At 48.5% G+C, this 20,743-nt stretch overlaps 1 protein-coding gene across 7 annotated transcripts in view; it reads right to left on the reverse strand.

Annotated features, from left to right (window-relative positions):
- Nucleotides 1-20,743, reverse strand: part of TMEM260 (transmembrane protein 260) — a 101,031-nt gene that overhangs the window by 59,054 nt on the left and 21,234 nt on the right. For all 7 annotated transcript variants that reach the window (XM_077918699.1, XM_077918658.1, XM_077918757.1 and 4 more), the window contains one exon: nt 7,272-7,449. In XM_077918699.1, the coding sequence (XP_077774825.1) occupies nt 7,272-7,449 (178 nt within the window). The remainder of the gene's footprint in view (nt 1-7,271; nt 7,450-20,743) is intronic.

Raw genomic sequence — 20,743 nt, forward strand, 5'->3', positions numbered from 1 at the left:
AGCTTCTTCTTAGCTAATGATCCGGTCGGCACTGCTTGCGCTGCTAACCAGACCCAGTCACCCACCTGTATGTCTTCCCCAACTCTTCTGTGTCTGTCGGCCTGCACCTTGTATGCGTGCTTTGCTAGTTCTAACTGCCTCCTGAGCTGTTCGTGGACTTCCTGCAACTCCGACGCTAAGGCTTCCGCTGCCTGTGGCTCCCCCTCCCCCACTCTCTCTAAACCCGGGAAGGTTCTGGGATGCCTCCCGTTGTTGGCGAAGAACGGCGTCACCCCCGTCGACACGTGCTTCGTATTGTTGTAAGCGAACTCAGCGAGCGGCAGGTAGTCCACCCATGTCGTGGGCTGCTGGTTGGCGTAGCATCTTAGGTACTGCTGCATGACGGCGTTGACCCTCTCCGCTTGCCCGTTGGTCTGTGGGTGTCTCGCCGACGCTAGGTTGATCTTGACGTTCAGGATGCCCATCAGCTTCTGCCAGAAGTTCGAGATGAACTGTCGCCCCCGGTCGGAGAGAATAGACCGTGGCAGACCGTGGACTTTGAACACGTGGTCTATGAACAGCTTGGCGGTCTGCTCTGCCGTGGCTACCTTCGCACACGGAATGAAGTGTGCCATCTTAGTAAACATGTCCACCACCACTAGCACTGCTGTCTTTCCCCTCGAGCTGGGCAGATCCGTGACGAAGTCCAGGGCCACCCTCTCCCACGGTTCAGACGGTGTCTGCAGCGGTTCCAACAGTCCCGCTGGCGGTCTGTGAACTGACTTGGCCCTTTGGCAGGTGTCACATCTCGAGACGTAATCCGCTACTTCCCCCCGCATCTTGGGCCACCAAAAGTCTCTGGCTACGAGTTCGACCGTCTTTTCTTTGCCAAAGTGCCCGGCGGTGGGAGCGTCGTGTAGCTGCTGCAGGACCCTTGCGCGGAGGTCGTCTCCCGGCACGTAGAGTGCTCCCTTGTGGAGGAGCAACCCATCGCGAATCTGGAACTCGTCGGCCCTCGCTGTGCCCTTGTGCACCTCCTCCATCTTGGCCCGTGCGAAGGGGTCGTCCCGCAGCGCGCGACGTACGGCATCCAGGTCCACGGTTGCCGACGCGCATGCCCACGCTTCCGGTGCGAAAATGTGCTTGGCCGCCGACGGTGCCGCCTCCTCCAGGTATTGCGGCTTTCTGGACAATGCATCCGCCATCACGTTGTTGTCGCCTGGGATGTACTCTATCTTGAAGTCGAAGTCCGCGAAGAACTCTGCCCATCTAATGTGTCTCTGGTTGAGGAACCTAGCCGTGCGCCAGTACTCCAGATTCTTGTGGTCCGTGTGGACCTGCACTGTATGTCTGGCTCCGATGAGGAAGTGCCTCCATGCCTTGAATGCTGCATGTATGGCTAGCAACTCCCTGTCCCAGATAGTGTAATTCTGCTCCGACTTGCTGAGCTTCCTCGAGTAGAAGGCGCACGGCCTCCAGTCCCCCTGCTGGTCTTGTTGCAACAGGACAGCTCCCACGGCTCTGTCTGAGGCGTCTGTCTCCACCCTCATGGGTCTGCTGGGATTCACATGCAGCAGCTGCTCTTCGGACGCGAAGAGACGCTTGAGTTTCTGAAAGGACTGCTCCGCTTGCTCCGTCCAGATGAATGTCTTCTTCTTGGAGCTGAGCGTGTCGGTGATGGCCGCTGTCTGCATGGCAAATCCCTTGATGAACTTGCGGTAAAAGTTGGCAAAGCCGACAAACCGCTGGACTTCCTTCCGATTGCGTGGGCTTTTCCAGTCCAAAACTGCGCGAACCTTGGCGCTGTCCATGGCGAGCCCCTTGTCCGACAACTTGTAGCCCAGGAAATCCACCTCCGTCACGTCGAACTGGCACTTCTCCAGCTTGGCGTACAGCCTGTGCTCCTTCAGTCTCTGCAGAACTTCCCTGACATCCCTCTCGTGCGCCTCTCGCGATTCTGAAAAAATCAGGATGTCGTCCAGGAAGCATACGCACTTCTTGTAAAGGAGCCCCGCCAGCACGTGATGCATAAAGGCTTGGAAAGTGTGAGAGCCATTTTGTAATCCGAAGGGCATAACTCTGTATTCGTAGGTGCCCAGTGGTGTGAACATGGCCGTCTTCCACTCGTCGCCGTCGCGCATGCGAATCAGGTTGTACGCCCCACGTAGATCCAGCTTGGTGAAAACGCGTCCTTTCCGCACCGTCGCGAGCAGGTCGTCTATCTTGGGCATGGGGAAAGCTGAGGGCTTGGTTTTCGAATTTAAGATTCTGAAGTCCACCACCAGCCTCCGTTGGGGCGTGTCCCGCTTCTTCACAAAGAATACGGGACTGCCTCCCACCGCTTTCGACTCCCGGATGAACCCACGCTTCAAATTGTGATCTATGAACTCCCTGAGTTCTTGCAGTTCATCCTCAGACATGGAGTACAGTTTCCCAGTTGGCAGCGTCGCCCCCGGCAGGAGGTCAATCTTGCAATCATAGGGTCTGTGAGGGGGTAGCTTGTCCGCCTCCTTCTCGCAGAATACCTCCAAAAACTCCGCATACTTGTGGGGTACTGCTTGCAGCGTGCCCAACTGTAACTGCGGGTCCTCCTCTTCCCCTTCCGGGCTGGGTATAATGCAGTGTTCTGCACAGTAGGAGGAGCCAAAAGTCAGTTGGCGCTGGTACCAAGCCAATGCTGGGCTGTGTCTGTGCAGCCAACTCATGCCTAATACTATAGGCGTGTCGGACAGTTGGGTGACATTGAAACTGATGACTTCCCGGTGATTCCCAATCTGCATCACCATAGGCGGCGTCTGCTGCACCACCTGCCCCCCTAGCAGTTCCCTGCCATCCACCGTGACAACCTTCAGGGGCAGTGTGGCTGGCAGTAAAGCTACGTTGTGTTGTTGAATGAACTCCAATCCTATAAAGTCTGTGTTACTGCCAGAGTCAATTGTAATAGGCACTTCTAAGGTGAGTCCATTGGGCAGCTGAAGCGATGCGGTTAGCTGCACCACTGGCTTGGGCGGGAGGGGGTCTGTGGACTGCAAAATCTCTGGGGACTTCCTCACTGACTCGTCTGGCTGGGCCCCAGTGCCTCCTCTTCCAGCCAGACTTGGTCGTTTCCCTGCTGTGGTGCTCTCTGCTGAGTTGTTTCCAATACTGTCACTGAAGCTGCAGTGTGCTTGAGAATCCTCTGGGGACACTCTTTCGCCATGTGCTCTGCACTCTCACATATATAACACTTCCTGTTCCTTCTAGGCAGCTTCGATTTTACTGCTCCCGGTGTTAAGGCTCTGGTAGCTGAGTGAGCCCTAGCACCGCCAATCTCCATCTGCTCCTCGCCCCCTCCCTGTGGAGGCGTGGACTGCGCACGCGCTGCCTCTCTGGGCAAGAGGGAGGGCACTCTCGCTGGTGAGCGTCCCCAACGCCCTTCTTCTTTGCTCCACGGGCGTTCTTCCTGCCTCACCCCAATAGACAACGCTCTTTCAACCACTTGTTGAGTGGTTGTGGGTCTCTCTCCCCTTGCCATCTCATCCTTGATCTGTGCATTCAGACCCTCCCAAAAAAGGTCTCTAACCGGCGGAGAATCCTTATCCCAATTCAGCGCGTTGACCAATGCAAAAAACCGGGAATGATACTGCCTTACGCTGGCTTTCCCTTGTCTTAGCCCAAATATGTCCCTCCGGGCAATGTCAAGGTCTATTTTGGATAAGAAACAGGAGTCCATCGCCTTAATGAACGCATCTGCGCTTTGGAGCGCTGGATCCTTATCCCTCCACAGGTTGCGCAGCCATGCTTTCGCGTCCCCATGCAAATGAGACAAAATAAACCCCACTTTCTCCCGCTCATCTCTAAAGTCTCTTTCCAGCAGCTGCAGCGCAAACAGCACATCTGCTCGGAAATTGGGGTACTGCTGCAAATTCCCATCAAAATGAGATACAATGCTGCCTCCTCTCTTCCCCAAACCGATCCCCTCGGATCTGGGTACTGGGATCCCCTGCTTTACAAGCCCTTCCAACCTGGCTTGAAGATCTCTGCAGGCAGCTGCCGCTTCTTCCTCTCTCTTCCTGGAAGCGATTATTTCAGCGTTGAGTAGTGTCACCGCTTCTTGCAGGGAAGCTATTTTCTGTTCTGTAGTCATCTTGCCTGACTCTTGTGAGCTCGCAAGGCACCAGTCTTCTACCCTCCCTGCCTCGCTTCCTTAGCGATGCTTGAGGCAAAGAAAACCGATGATACTAGAGACAAGGCTTACTGTCAGAGACTGCCTCCCGGTCTCAGCTCACAGAAGACCAACGCTAGCCATTAGAACTGTACAGAAGTCTTTATTGGCATTTAGTTTCCATTTTCAAACACTAGCGTGCGTCTCTACGTCTAAACCCTAGACCAGCGAAGCCTCGTCTGAGTCTCCGCCCCCTGTACACCAGCTTAAGACTCTAGCCTTACTCCACCTTTCTCTCTACGTTTCTCCTTCCTCCTCTGGGTCCTACTACCCCCCTGGGTGCTTTCCTTCCTGGATGCCTCGGAAGCGGACCCTTCGGACTCCTCCCCTTCTCTCCGGCGGGCTTTGGGACCCGGCTCTCTCTCCGGACTGCCCATTGCGCCCCCCTCTTGTACATTTGAACTTGGCGCGCGCGCGCTGCCCCTGACCTTCCTTTTGACCGTTACCTCGCTCTCTGATGCAGGCGTGGCTAACCCTGACTCATGTCCTTCCGCTGACGGAAGGCTGCCTGCTGCCGATGTTTGGGACTCCTCCCCCTTACTGCTCTCCGGTGGGGAAGCTGGTCCCGATTTCCAGCTGCTGCTCTCTGAGTCCCCTCTGGCCCCTCCTTCCTGGGGTGTTCCCTCTGGCAACCCCCTGGCTCTGACCACTGGGGCCCCTTTCTGTGAATCCTCTGATTCACTGGAGAGACTTAGAGACCTCGGATGGCTACCCTCGCTGACTTCTCCCTCAGATTCCTCTCCCTCGGTCTCTACTTCCTCCCTCTCCTGTCCCTCTGCTCCTGAACCCCTGACAGTAGTGATCAGAGTTGTTGAGATTTGGTCAAAGTTGTTGAGCTTTTTGCGGGGAGGAAAGTCAATGTTGTTCACCTTTTTTTTTAGAGGGGCAGGTATAGAATTTTGAGCTTTCTTTAGGGGGAAAAGGGAAAAGACGCTCACCAAACTATCAATCAGGAAACAAACAGCCTCAGAGCGAAAACTCCGTCTTCCGATCACGTGTAAATGGAGGACAGCGCAAAGCTGAATCCTCTTTTTCGCCCGCAAAGGAGAAAGAGCCTGTGATCGACTCTAACATCCTGGGAATTGACCAGTCGATCGCGGTCGACCAGTTGGACAGCCCTGCCATAGTGTTTCTGAAAGTGTGAATTAGGTAAAATCGCTTTCAGAGGTGAACTGAATTGAATTTTGCCCCCAAATAACCAGGGACTGAGGTTAAATGGGATTAACAGAGAGAAGACTGTTGTTTTTACCGGTTGGCCACTGAGGGAAATAAGACTAAATGGGCCTTTGGTATGAATATTTCAAAAATTAAAAACGAGGGCAGCCTGAAAGTTGTTGAGATTTTTGTTACAAAAATACCAAAAAAATGACCTTTTTTTGATTGACTTGCCTAAGATCCAGGACAAAGCGCCACCTTTCAGAAATTCTTACATGCTTAAGTCTCTTCTCTCAACTGTGAGACAGGCTACAGAGATAAACTGTTGGAGCAGTATCATCTCAACTCATGCACCACATTTTTCATTAATATATATATATATATATCCCACCACCTCATTTTCTCTATAATCAAGAGAAATTAATTAGAAAGAGAGAGAGAGAATGCCTCTCATTGGTGCAGCACATATATTATCGTTTATTAATTTATATACCGTTTATATGCGAAAATGGCTTCTACACGGTTTACAGCGATAAAATAAACTCATATTTAAAACACACAACATTAAAAAGATAATTAAAATAAACAATGAATCATTAAAAAAAACGCATAACAAGTAAAACAAGTGAAAATAAAACAAACAGCTGAAACAATAAAACAAGAAATTCTGCTCAAGGGAATGCTTGCGTCTTCAGGAGCCGGCGGAATGCCGGCACTGATGGGAGTCTCTCATATTTCAGCAGGGAGGGAATTCTACAGCACTGATGCCACCTTCCAGCCATCTATGGGTTTAGAAAGAGGCTCAGGTAGCAGGTGTTGTGGAAGTCTCTGGGAATAAGAGCAGGGATGATGGGATAGGTGGACTTTTGGCCTGATCCGGCAGCCGAGATCTTCTCATGTTCATAGGAGTTGCTGCCTTGTCAGAGCAGACTATACTGGCCTTGATGGACAACCGGTCTTAGGCGGTAGGAAGAGGTTTCCCACGTTCCTACAGGAACAAATCCAGGTTTAGCGGAAGAGCATCTGTTTTAAATGCAGACGGCCCCAAGTTCAAAACTTGGCAGCACCTCCAGGTAGGTCGATCTGAACCTCAGGAGTGCTGCTGCCAGTCAGGGCAGGTAATATTCAGCTAGACGTCCAATGGTCTGACTCAGTAGCAGACAGTTTCGTCTGTTCCAGGTGTCTTAAACCATCATGTGCCATTCGGCCCAGGATAAACCTTCCCAGACTCAGCTTCTTCCAGATGTTTCGGACTACAACTCCCATCATCCCCAGCCATCACGGCCATGCACTGATGGGATCTGTAGTCCAAACATCTGGGAAGGCTGAAATCCAGAACGCGGCAGCCAGACTGGTGACTAGGAGCGGCTGCCAAGACCATATAACACCAGTCTTGAAAGACCTACACTGGCGCCCAGTACGTTTCCGAGCACAATTCAAAGTGTTGGTGCTGACCTTTAAAGCCCTAAACGGCCTCGGTCCTGTATACCTGAAGGAGCGTCTCCACCCCCATCGTTCTGCCCGGACGCTGAGGTCCAGCTCCGAGGGCCTTCTGGCGGTTCCCTCACTGCGAGAAGCCAAGTTACAGGGAACCAGGCAGAGGGCCTTCTCGGTGGTGGCGCCCTCCCTGTGGAATGCCCTCCCACCAGATGTCAAAGAGAAAAAGAACTACCAAACTTTGAGAATACATCTGAAGGCAGCCCTGTGCAGGGAAGCTTTTAATGTTTGGAAGCCGCCCAAGAGCGATTGGGGAAGCCCAGCCAGATGGGCGGGGTATAAATAATAAATTATTATTATTATTATTATTATTATTATTATTATTATTATTATTATTATTATTATTATTAATTGTAGGCTCGGGTTGCTTCCATTAATGGTGTAGGTGGGGAGGGAAATAATCTATCGTGATGGCTTTTGATCGTGAGCGGTCTACCTTTGATCTCTCCTTGGCGGTCGCAGCCTCCCGGAAGCGCACGCAGAGAGCCATCAGCAGCCCCACAAACAGACTGTTTAAGCTGAAAACCTCTGCCGTGATGGACCACTGCCATGTGAGGCGAGAAAACGAAAACATCCCCACAGCAAAGATTCCTGCAGCATGCTTGCCAGAAAGCCTGCAAACACAGATAACAAGAAAATGTACCGTCTCCTCCAACAACTCTTAGTACACACCCCACCCCTCACACGGAAAAACAAAATTGAAGGAGCCTTCGTTGTCCTTCTGGGCTGCCGCCCCCACCCATCTGGAAACCCACAACAACAACAACAGCAAAATACACCTTTCTGGGGGGACGCACCCACTGCAAGGCTTTTCTTGTTTTGGGTCTTTTTAAAAACATGCCTTAATCTGGACTTCTGGATCAGTTCTTGATTACAAGCGTTCAGCTCTGAAAGGCTTGGGGGAAGCAGGACGCATTGGTTGAGAGTTCAGAGAGAGCAAGTGAGGGCTGGAGACTCTGTGCATGCACAGGAGTGCTCTGTGATGGCCTGGGATTCCAATTCAGAGAGTGAACCGGAGGAATCCCAGCCGGCACAGGAGTCCCCGCCTCCAGGGCCGGCTGAACTGGGGCAGAGCCTTGATTCTGAGGAGCCTGCACCTGTGCCAGATCCTCAGGAGCAGGCACCAGGTGAAACCATTCTGGCCCCAGAGGTGCTTGAGGACTCAGTGCCCACAGGTGAGTCTCCCCCTGGGCCCAGTAACCCTTCGGCCTCTCCTGAACTGCAGAGGCTTAGGGCAGAGAGGCGAAGGGAACTGGTTTCTCTCAGGAGGAGTGCTCGCCTTAAGGCCAGGAGAGGCGGGTCTCCTGGGGGCCGGGACCGCCCCTGGCCTTAGAGAAGATAAAGGCCAGTCAGGTCCCAGGTTGCGGGAGCAATGTCGTTGTTGAGTACCTGCTTCTGACCTTCCAGTGTTCCTGTTCCCCGCCCGGCTTCCTGCTTCTGATCTTCGAGTGTTCCTGTCCCCGCCCGGCTCCCTGCTTCAGACCTCGCCTCGCACCTTGTGAACTATTTCCAGGCTAGTGACTCAGGACTGAACTTTGACTACGGTAACAGTAACCTTCCCCCCGGGACCAGCACATGCTCTCTCTCTCACGCACACACGCGCACACAAAAACACCCGTTGCAATAGCTTTCTCACATCAGTTTCCAAGCATCCTGCAGCAGCTCCGGGTTCGGCAAAAGTGTGGTTGAGGGGACCGAAGATGAAACTGGACTGCGGTTCTAGATTCAGGAAGGTAGCCGTGTTGGTCTGACGCAGTCAAAATAAATGTCCAGTAGCACCGTAGAGACCAACTAAGTTTGTTCTGCATGCACACTTCTTCAGATACGAACTGTGGTGGTGGTGATTGGGGGGGGGGGGATCTCCCATTGGCATGGTTGAATACCATAAACACAGAGGCCCCAATTTCCACCAGGACTGCTGAGTGGACAAAGGTTTAAAGTACTCTCAGAGTATATGATTTTTAAAGCCATTATGTACCTTAACCTTCTCGTACGCTAGGTAGGCGTGCCATCCATACCTATTGTCAAAACTTTCTAGATTTAAAATACTAGCGTTTTCCAATGTAATCCAGTCTTTTAGCCACACCAGAAATTCTGCTTCATAGTATAATTTTAGATTTGGTAATGCCAGTCCTCCTCTCTCCCTTTTATCTGTTAATAGTTTATACTTTATGCGTTGAAGGGAAGTAGAGGGTGGTGGGTGGGTTTTATAATTAAGTGTATAATTATGCAGCTATTGTAATTTAGATATTATATTTTATGTGATGGAATCATTGGGAATTTTGGTTATTGTGTATATACGTTAAGTTTCAATAAAGATCTTTGAAAACATGACTTGACAGGCCTGCACAAAACATTAATGATAGTTTATTGGTATTTTTATATGAAAGAACAGGGTCTTGGGGTTGTTTTTCCGCCATGGGCAGGCTGGCTCTGCGCCAAAACCCAGCCCCATAGTCTTGTGGTCCTGTTCGCAGGCTGTCAGGTTTAGTGTTTCGGTGTTTTCCGAGGACGAAATTCACTGACCCCTCCCGGCTACGCTAACACAGCTTCCTCCTGAGGAATATTCTGAGAGAAACAAAATGGCGGACCGCCACGCTACTGGGACCCAGTTGATAGCGTGTCCACATGTAGCTTTCTTCTGGAGTGTTCCAGAATGGCAGCCACCCGCTGAAATGTTGGTGATTGTTGCTCTCTGCCCCCTCCCTGCACCAAAAAAAATGACGTAAAGCAAGGGGTCCTTGCACCGGACTTCCTCCCCTCAAATATCACCCAAAAGGTTTTGCTTTTTTTAAAAAAGCAACCCCAAAACTTTTGACCCAGGCACACATTAATGCTGCTGCTCACACAAGCATGGACAAAAAAAATTGGGGGTCAGCTATGAGACTGTGTTGACCCCCACCATAACCCTTTTTAAGTCCTGGACTACACAACAGCACAAAAAAACAGCAACCACAGATATCTGGCCGGGAGGCTCAGTTTAATGGACTTTGGTGCAGGTAGTTAAGGAAAGGTAAAGGACCTCTGGAGGGTTAAGTCCAGTCAGTCCATCTCCATATCTGGGATGGGGAAAAATAAGGAAGGGTGGTGGCAATGCTTGCTTCATTTTAATTTGTTGAGTCAACTACCTAATATATATACCACTTCATGGCAAAAAAGGACTTCTAAGCAGTTTAAAAGTATGCAAACGCAGGCATTAAAATATAAAAGACCTGTAGTCAAAATATGTAATTAAAAATACACAGTAAAACAGCAACAGCCACTGATTGAAATATGTGAAAAAGCAATGTAATATGTTGTAATTTTTCTGTGCTCTTCCGAGGGAGCCAGCTCAAGGTCTTATTTATAAAAATATGCCCATCGCTATATCATAAAATATACCAAATCGGTTTACAACAATGTCTATATGTAATAAGCACACATTGAAAAAATTAAAAATCACGTTCCAACATTATAGCCGCTACAACACGCCAGTGCTGCCTTCTGCCCCCATCCCTAAAAAACACAAATGCCCTATGCACAGACAACATCCCTCGATCAGTCACCAATTCTAGCCTGATCCAGGAAAGTCTTACAATTAGTTACCAATAACGACACTGTGAGGAGAGAGACTCCATCAGGCAAGGCCTTCTTCCACCTGCCTTGCTCCACCCTCTAGTCTCTGCTTCTCAATTTGTACTGTGGCTTGCCATTGTTTTATCGATTATAGTTTAGAAATTATTTATTGTAACTGTTGAGTGGATTTCTCTTTAACTTTTATATGTTGATATTATTATTATTTTGTACTATTCTAATAATTGTTCTAATAACTAGAGGGACTCAGGTGGTTAAACCACAGAGCCTAGGGCTTGCTGATCAGGTCGGCGGTTCGAATCCCTGCGACGGGGTGAGCTCCCGTTGCTCGGTCCCTGCTCCTGCCAACCTAGCAGTTTGAAAGCATGAAGTGCAAATAGATAAATAGGTACCACTCCGGCGGGAAGGGAAACGGTGTTTCCGTGCGCTGCTCTGGTTTGCCAGAAGCGGCTTAGTCATGCTGGCCACATGACCCGGAAGCTGTACGCCGGCTCCCTCGGCCAATAAAGCGAGATGAGCGCCGCAACCCCAGAGTTGGTCACGACTGGAACTAATGGTCAGGGGTCCCTTTACGTTTAATAATTGTTGAATGTTACTTTATTTGATGTGGGTTCCTTATTTTAAAGTTTCATTTTATTATCACGTTTTTGTATTGCATTAGATTGTTATAAGATGTACATTTTTTGTTTCTTCAGCTTGTAAACCGCCTTGAGTACTGTAAGATAGAAAGACGGTATACAAATTAAAAATGATGATGATGGTGATGAAGACACTCTGCTGCATCATGCCAATGGCCCCTCTGGTCCAGCCTCCTGCTCTCGCAGTGGGAAACCAGATGTTGTGTGGCAAACCCACAATCAGGATTCGAACACAAGAGCCTTCTCCCCTCCTGCAGTTTCCAGCAACTGGTATTGGAAAACATGGCTGACTCCTACTGTGGAGGACAGAGTGTAGCCATCCTGGGAAAAATCCATCAATGGCTTCTCCTTCTCCATGAATTTGTCTAATCCTCTTTTAAAGGACCCTAGGTCAAAGGACATCACTACCATCCTGAGTGAGGGAGTTCCACAGTGTAACTAGGTGCTGTGCGATGAAGTCCTTTTTTTATCTGTCCTGAAAGAGAGGGTCTCTTTCCTTCTCACCTAAAGTGAACAATGATTAGCACCTGTACGAATAAAACAAACCAACCAACAAGAATTGGGGGCTCTCCCGCTATTTAAAAGAAATTCTTTCAGAAGTCTAAAATGAGCAGTAGTGGGGAAACATTTCTCAAGAGCTACGAAGCGCTGTGGGCCAATGTGTGAGATGGCTCCAGAAGCACATTTATTTATTCGTTTAGTTTTGGAAGATTTATTCAACCACTCAATCAAAAAACTTTCTAAGTAGCCACACAGAGAATAAAACTGCAGATCAAACACAGGTGAAACCTACATGCAAAAATAATGGCACCATTTATTTAATACAGCGGTTCCCAATTAACTAAGTACTGTTTTTCAAAAGCCAAGCCGCGGACCCCCTACTTTTGAAAAGTTTGATATCTGTTTGGTTGTTTTTGTTATGTGAACGGTGCCACGGACCCCCTCTGCTGACCAGCAACCGGGAATCATTGATTTAATGTATTATTAATTTATTTATTCTATATATTTATATCCTGCCCAATAACAAAAGTTTTCAGGAGAATTCACAACTACCCTGAGAGGTGAGTTAGGGTAAGTATGATTGACCCAGTCAGCTTCATAGCCGAGCGAAGATTCGAGCCGAGGTCTGCATTTTCTCACTTGTTGAATTGGGCCCCAACCTTTAAAATTTGGTGGGGCTATCCAGTAAAATTCCCTTGGGGGCTGTTGCATTTGCGCAGTGAGGACAGGAAGCTACTCCATACTGAGTTGGACCACTGGTCAGCATCAGCCAATGTCACCCACTCTGACAGGCAACAACTCCCCAGGGTTTCTGGCACAGAAGTATTCCCAGTCACCTGTCATCTGAATCATAGAATCATAGAGTTGGAATATACCACAAGGGCCATCGAGTCCAACCCCCTGCCAAGCAGGAAACACCATCAGAGCACTCCTGACATATGGTTGTCAAGCCTCTGCTTAAAGACCTCCAAAGAAGGAGACTCCACCACACTCCTTGGCAGCAAATTCCACTGTCGAACAGCTCTTACTGTCAGGAAGTTCTTCCTAATGTTTAGGTGGAATCTTCTTTCTTGTAGTTTGGATCCATTGCTCCGTGTCCGCTTCTCTGGAGCAGCAGAAAACAACCTTTCTCCCTCCTCTATATGACATCCTTTTATATCTTTGAACATGGCTATCATATCTGAGATCCCTTTAAAAATGAAGGTGCTGTGTGGATTGAAACATGCATTCACAACACGTGCTCTACTGTAAAGTTATGGGCCCTCTGATGGGCTAACAGGTGGACACCTCTGAACTTCAGATCTTCAACTATCTGAAGGGCTGTTACATGGACATCTTGCAGGACATCTTTGCGAGAAGAAAAGGCTAAGCCAGGGGTCAGCAGACTTTTTCAGCAGGTCCACTGTCCCCCAGACCTTAAGGGGGGCCGGACTATATTATTGTGAACGAATTCCTATGCCCCACAGATAACCCAGAGATGCATTTTAAATAAAAGCACACATTCTACTCATGTAAAAACACAATGATCCCCAGACCATCTGCGGGCCGGATTTAGAAGGCGATTGGGCCGCATCCAGCGCCCAGGCCTTAGTTTGCCTACCCATGGGCTAAGGATACGATATGATAATCTTTATTGTCATTGTCCCATACAGAACAATGAAATTGAAAAATCTACACCAGACATTCAAAAACCAACAAGCCTGCTATCCCAACTATCCCAGCCTGGTATGCCCCTAAAAACTCTGATACCCCATAATTGAATACAATATACTCCCATAGAGACTACTTTACACTGTGTTTAAAACCAAGATCGCATTTGGATAGAAACTGTTTCTCAGGCAGCTAGTCCTAGTCTTTATTACCCTGTACTTTCTTCCAGAAGGCAAAAGCTGAAAGAGATCATTTCCGGGGTGCGCGCTATCCTGCGCTATCTCTGCAGCTTTCTTATGGCACCTGGCAGCATAGATTTGATCCAAGGTGGGAAGAGTGCACCCAATTATTCTTTCCGAAGTCTTTACAACCTTGTAACGTAAACCCTACAAAAATCTGGAGTGGACTCCCTAAAGCAGTTGGATGTGGCACTTAGTATTTCTCCTTCCAGCAACTCCTGCAGCCAAGCTGGTGCCAAGCGTCTTGCTCTGCTTTCCTGTGGACCACATCAGCGAGGCCGATGGGAGCAGGGGGTCTTGTCACCTGAGGGCAGCCCAGGACCTCCATACACACTGCCTAGGCTTGCGCCATGGGGAGGTCACTTCAGTGCTGGTAACGCAGCAGAAACAATGCAGGAGGCAGCAGGTATGAGTTACTTCAATCACAGCAGGCGCTGGATTCTCCAGCAGTGTGACTTCAGCCCCAGAGGTGAAGAAGAGGAGGAGTTTGGATTTGATATCCCGCTTTATCACTACCCAAAGGAGACTCAAAGTGGCTAACATTCTCCTTTCCCTTCCTCCCCCACAACAAACACTCTGTGAGGTGAGTGGGGCTGAGAGACTTCAGAGAAGTGTGACTAGCCCAAGGTCACCCAGCAGCTGCATGTGGAGGAGCGGAGACGCGAACCCAGTTCACCAGATTACGAGTGTACCGCTCTTAACCACTACACCACACTGGCTCTCACTGGTGAACTCCGCTGTCTCTCGAGACAGATGGATGCAAACAGCAACGCCACATGGGAGGTGTTTTCTCCTGCTCCAGAAGAATGTAGGATCCAAGCCAATGGATTCAAGTGACAAGGAAGGAGATGCTGACTCAACTTTCTGACGGAGAGAGCTGTCCAACAGTGGAAGGTGGTGGACTCTCCTTCCATGGAGGTTTCTAAGCAGAGGTTGGACAGCCATCTCTCAGGGCTTCTTCAGCTGCGATTCCCACTTTGCAGGAGGTCCCTTCCAACTCTACAATTCTACGATTCTCAAACAGGCCCCCTCCTGGTAAATCCCAGGGTGTGGCCTGAAGGCAAATGAGCAAAACTGAAATATACTCAAGTCTCGAGAGTGGATTTCGTGCTCTTTATTCAGCTCATGGAGAGGAGGAATGGAAGCTCCCCCAGAATGTCTGCTTTATATACATTATAATTGAATTATTTACACAATGGGCCCCACGTGATTGGCTAATTCCGGGATTCTCCTGTAGGCCAATCAGGTTGTGGATTCCCTTCCAGCTGCAGCTGGGTAGGGTGGCTCCTGTGGACCAATCAGACTGCTGCATTCTGGATCCTATTGTTCTAGGACCAATCAATCTGATGCATTCTGGATCCTATTGTTCTAGGACCAGTCAGACTGCTGCCTTTTGGATCCTATTCAACTCAGTACATAACAAAAGCCTTTATTGTTTTATTGTTTGTGGGGCTCAGAAGGACCGTAAGACGCTGATGCACACTGAGTCAGACTGTCTAGCTCAGTAGAGCCTGCACTGGCTGGCAGCAGCTCTCCGGGGTTTCAGCCAGAGGTGAGCCTTTCACCTGGAGATGCCGGGGGCCTTCTGAAGGCCAGGCACGTGTCCTCTGCCGCTACACTACAGTCCTTCCATGGTATACTGACGACTGGTGTCAGAAAGGTACAAAACACAAACCTGATGCTGCCTTGGTGGTGGCGAGCCAGGTAGGAACATGGAGGAGGAAGAGGAGGAGGAGCACTTCACCCACTGAACTTTGACCTTTCCCAGAGGGGGCGACTGGGATGACAGGGCAATGATGAAATACTCCTCTGCAAAATTTTCCCTGCCAGATTTTGCTTCCTCAAAAAGCCTTGTACACGCCATACACTTAAAAGCACTTTTCCTCGCCCCAGAGATTGCTGGAAACTATCGCTTGCTCCTCACAGCGCTACAATCCCCAGCAGCTGTAACGAACTACAGTTCCCAGGATTCTTTTTTTAAAAAAATGATATTTATTAGAGTTTAACAATTACAAAAAAAGAAAAACAAACAATAAAAAAGTTACAACACTTCAAAGATAAAAGAAAATACAATAAAAAAAACAGTACAACAAAGCAATGAAAAAGAAAAAACAAAAACATTTAAAAACGAAAACATTTAACAAAAAACCCATCCAGTATTTTCATATCTTTATCTTTCATTTACTTGTTTCCTCGACTTCCTCACACCTCCCTTTTTTGTATTCTAATTCAATTAGCTGTTTCAGCAAGTCCTTTCCCTCTTTCACAGATTTTGTTCCATAATTTATCTTAACGCAATTTGACCTTAAATTTTACTCTTTGACCCATTAACAATCCATTTTTACTTAATTCTTTATAACCTTTCTGCTAAAACCATGTAAGTTCATTCCAGCATCCTTCTAACATTCATTAATTTTACAATATTTCTGTAAATATACTTTTTTCCAATCTTCTTCCACCGACTTACAGTTCCCAGGATTCTTGGGGGGGAGGGAAGCAATGTGCTTTAAATGCACGTGGTGTGACAGGCCAAAATATGCCTCAAGTCCACTTTAAGTAGGACCAGCTTAGAACCCTTTTGGATTGGGGCACCGGGGGCAGGAGGAGAAGGCGGCTGGTGAACTGGTCACCCAAGCACTGATCCTTCACTGGTGACAGCATGTCAGAGGGCAATTTACATTTCAGAGTAAGAAATAAGTCTGGGAATTATCCCTGAGGGAAAGCAGCCTTTCCTCCCATTAGTGATTCCTCACCTGGGTTTTCAACTCCTCCCTTTGGAGGCCCTAAGGCAGCAGTTCTCAACCTGTGGGTCCCCAGATGTTGTTGGACTACAACTCCCATCATCCCTGAGCTCTGGCCTTGCTAGCTAGGGGTGATGGGAGTTGTAGTTCAACAACATCTGGGGACCCACAGGTTGAGAAAAGCTGCCCTAAGGCAACTGAAAACCCGAAACTTTAGGTCAGACCTTGGGATCTAGCCCCTTTAAGATGCCTAGCTAGCAGAAGCAGTGGTCAGGGATGATGGGAACTGTAGTCCAAAAACAGCTGGAGACCCAAGTCTGGGGATCCCTGCATTAGACCAAGAGGTCTAAATATCCCACCCACTTCTAAAAGGCCACAGAGAGTTAAAGGCCAAAGGCTTGGTACAGAGGGACGTTTTTGCCTGGCACCTAAAGATATGTAATGAAAGCACCAGGTGAGCCTCCGTGGGGGAGCGTTCCACAAACAGGGAGCCACTGCAGAAAAGGCCCCGTTCTCATGCTGCCACCCTCCAGGCCTCTCACGGAGGAGGCACACAAAGAAGGGCCTCAGGTGATGATTGCAGAGTCTGGGTATGTTCATATGGGGAGAGGTGGTCCCTGTTTAAGGCTTTATAGGTCAAAAACAGCACTTTGTATTGGCCCCAGAAACTAATTAGCAACTAGTGCAGTCGGGCCAGGTTCAGTGCTCAAGCCATCTTGTGTTGGTGAGCAACCAGGCCACTGAATTCTGCACCGGTTGAAGTTTCCGAACCATCTTCAGAGGCAGCCCAGTGTGTGTGTGTGTGTGCGCGCGCACGCGCTCTGCAATACTAACTTAATTAATGCATTACCTGACAAAGGCTAACTGAACGAGGATACGATCCAGAAGCTTACAGAATTGCAGCATTGTAGAGCTGGAAGGGACCCTAAGGGTCATGCAGTCCAACCCCCTGGAATGCAGGAATTTCAACCAAAGCATCCATGATAGATCCAACCTCTTGTGCTAACTATGGAAACTTGGCTGAGAATTGTGGGCAGTTGCCGTCACCAAAGTCCCACCCATTTACATGGGGAAGTAACGGGTGGGTTGTTGTTATTTAGTCGTTTAGTCGTGTCCGACGCTTTGTGACCCCTGGACCAGAGAACGCCAGGCCCTCCTGTCTTCCACTGCCTCCCGCAGTTTGGTCAGACTCATGTTTGTAGCTTTGAGAACACTGTCCCACCATCTCGTCCTCTGTCGTCCCCTTCTCCTTATGCCCTCCATCTTTCCCGACATCAGGGTCTTTTCCAGGGAGTCTTCTCTTCTCATGAGGTGGCCAAAGTATTGGAGCCTCAGCTTCACGATCTGTCCTTCCAGTGAGCACTCAGGGCTGATTTCCTTCAGAATGGATAGGTTTGATCTTCTTGCAGTCCATGGGACTTTCCAGAGTCTCCTCAGCACCATAATTCAAAAGCATCGATTCTTCGGCGATCAGCCTTCTTTATGGTCCAGCTCTCACTTCCATACATCACTACTGGGAAAACCATAGCTTTAACTATATGGACCTTTGTTGGCAAGGTGATGTCTCTGCTTTTTAAGATGCTGTCTAGGTTTGGGCGGGTTACAAAGGAGAATTTCTGGTGCCCCAATCAAAGGCTCGATCCTATTTAGAACAGGTCAAGTCTCTCCCTCTTTTCCAATTCTACCAATGAAACCTGGTGGAAGTTCAGCAGGTCCAGTGGTTAGAAAACACTTGCAGTTCTGAGTGACAGTTCTGAGGAACGTTTGAAGAAGGTGGAGCTCCTACGATTTCTCTCGCGCGAGAAGTATTACGTGAAAGCAGCCGCACAGTGCAAACACACTCCAAAGGGCACTTTCCCCCAGAAGTTGCAAAAATGGTGTCATCAGAAGTTGCTGCTAACTCTACTGCGGGCAGCTATCTCCTTAAGGCAGCCAGGGCTGACGTTGCGACCCAATCACTCTTTTTTCCAAAAAATCTCTCTATATACATACTTTAAAAAAAAAACCCAACCTGCACTTTATTACAGCTTCAACTGGTGTAGTTTAAGCAGAGATGCCCGGATGCCAAGTGGTGGAACGGAAAGTTAGGGGTATGGGGTAGGAAGGGGGAAGGTTGGAGGGGGGGGGAGGAAGGAAAAGAAAAGAGGAAACTCTGCAGGAAACAGATTTAAGCAATTTAAATGTTTTATAAGTTTTTTTTTGTAATTGAGGAAACTTTTCATAATCTGACATTTGTTAAAAAAAAAAAAAGAGCCCACTTATTAGAAATTATGCAGCAGAGAGGGCTGTGGAAATATGAGCTCGCTTCACAATTATGAAGGCAGGCTAGGAAGCCCTCCTCTATTGTGTGAAGTGGCATAAACCCCACAGAGGGGCCTATCAGCTCACTAACAGGCGGGGGGCTGCGCCTTTCAAAGTGAGAGATACAAGCTTCAGGGCAAAAACCTGCCAGCTCCCTTCTGACCCCGCAATCCCCTACTGGTGACAGATCCAAGCTCCATAGCAAATTAGACCTTCTAACATTACAATTGCAGAAGACAGATTCCATTAGCGGTATCTGAAATTGAGTGGAGAGCAGCCGCGTTATCAGACCTGACTCATAAGCGGTGCTATTAATCAGAGCTATGATAGCATTTATATATTTCAAGCTATCTGCCTCGGCTGTGATATTCGGCTACAAAGGGTTGATGGGACTTAGGGACGGGGACAATGGAGCTTTCTTGGAAAAGCAGAGTAAATCAAGAAAGTCTATGACTTCCGCACATTCTGAAGGGATTGCGGTTTACATAAATTTTCTCCCAATTGGAGATTGAGCTCTTCCCCATCTTACACATGGGATTTAGTTGTCACTCAATGGGAACAGCTGTGAAAAGGTGAAGCAGCCCACCGTTCAGAATACTGCCTCCGCTTTTAAAGCAATTAACCCGTGAACAGGAGGGTACCTGGCGATATCAAGAGGATTAGGCCAGGCAGCGCTTTATTAACATTTCCTTGAACTAATTCTAACTCTGACTAGCTGTCACGAAAGACTCCCTTTTGGGGGCGGGGGGAGAAAATTAAGGGTGGGAGGGGGTGTGCTGGCCTGCTTTTTTCTTTCCAACACCCCCCTCCCGGCTCCCAAAAATGAAGAATGGATCCTTGAGTCTAACAAAAAAAACAACAACCCCAGCATCTGCTAAAAAAATTTTTTTTAAAGCAAATGCAAATGAGGGAAATCGGTTAAGGTCCCTATAAAGTCTAATTCAATGCAACTTTGCTGCAAGTGAGAGAGAGGGGGAAAATATCTCCCCGTGTGTGTGTGTGTGTGTGTGTGTGTGTGTGTGAGAGAGAGAGAGAGAGAGAGAGAGAGAGAGAGAGAGAGAGAGATCAATTAGCCAAGGGGTCACGGTAGACAGTCTCCTAAAAGGGAAATTAATACAAGAGCTTTCTACAGCCTATTATTCCACACCCCCACTTTGCTAAAACTTAGAAGCTACTTGTTACTTAAGTATTATCTGCTCCCGAAATTATAAAGAGCCTTGCAAGAACCGCAGACAAAGGGGAATAGTCTAATCTGGGAGAAATGTACCCAAATATACCTTAAATCGGAAGATTCCGCGCTCCCTTTTCAAAGCGCGGCGTTTTAATTTTCTGCTCGTCGCTGAATGGGATGATGGTCAGAGATACAATGTTTGAAGAGAATAAGCTCTGGGCTTAAAGAGTAAAGTCTCCATTTGCTCCAGGCTGGCATATGAAAGCAAGGGAGACACCCCGGCAGGTGGAAAATCTGATCAATTAATTTGCCTGACAGTAGGCAGGTAAGGATTCTTTCGGGATTGGGGGGGGGGAGAATTGATACAGCGGCCTCACCAGGCCATAGAAGGAAGGAGTCAAAACTGCATGGTCAAACAAAGGCAAGCACCCTCAAATTCTGCAAAGAAAGCCGAACAATTCCTCAAACGAGCCACAAGTTTATAAAAGACCGAGAGGTGGCTGGGAAAGGGAATATAAATCCAAATTGGGAGTCAACTCGTCCCGTTTAAACTCAGGATCCGAGAGCTGCAAAATGGGTGCATTGCAAACTCGAAGCAAAGAGCTAGCCTTTCGCTTTAGCAGCCCAGCAGACTGTGCCTTCCAACCAAATTTACCTTCCGATTTCTACAGTTCCGGCTTAACTTCGGAGAAGCCGCCATCTCCTCCCCCCCCCCGCCCCCTCCACAGCGTATTTAAGATTCCTTTCACTTCAGGGTAAGAGGGGGGGAAATGTCAGTGCTGTTCTGTGACTTTCGGCTGCGGGTGCAAACTGGCAGGAGCATCGATGTGGCTCGTCAGCTGTCCTGTGGACGCCTTGCTTTTATTTTAGATGAGCCATAAGTTGTGGCTTCCGCTTCAAGAGTTTCCACACGCCAAGAATGAAAGCTAAAAGTTAAGGGAAAGAGGGCAAAGCTTCCTCCTGCTACGTATTTCTACCTAGAAAAAAATGTAAACGTCTCCTGCCATAATATAAACGAAAGAGAATTTTGTAGTGGTTTCGCCCTTCACACACACACAAGCAAAAAGTTAACGTTTGCTTTTAATTTATGCTCT

Source organism: Podarcis muralis, chromosome 1, assembly GCF_964188315.1.
Source record: "Podarcis muralis chromosome 1, rPodMur119.hap1.1, whole genome shotgun sequence".
NCBI classification, from domain to species: domain Eukaryota; kingdom Metazoa; phylum Chordata; class Lepidosauria; order Squamata; family Lacertidae; genus Podarcis; species Podarcis muralis.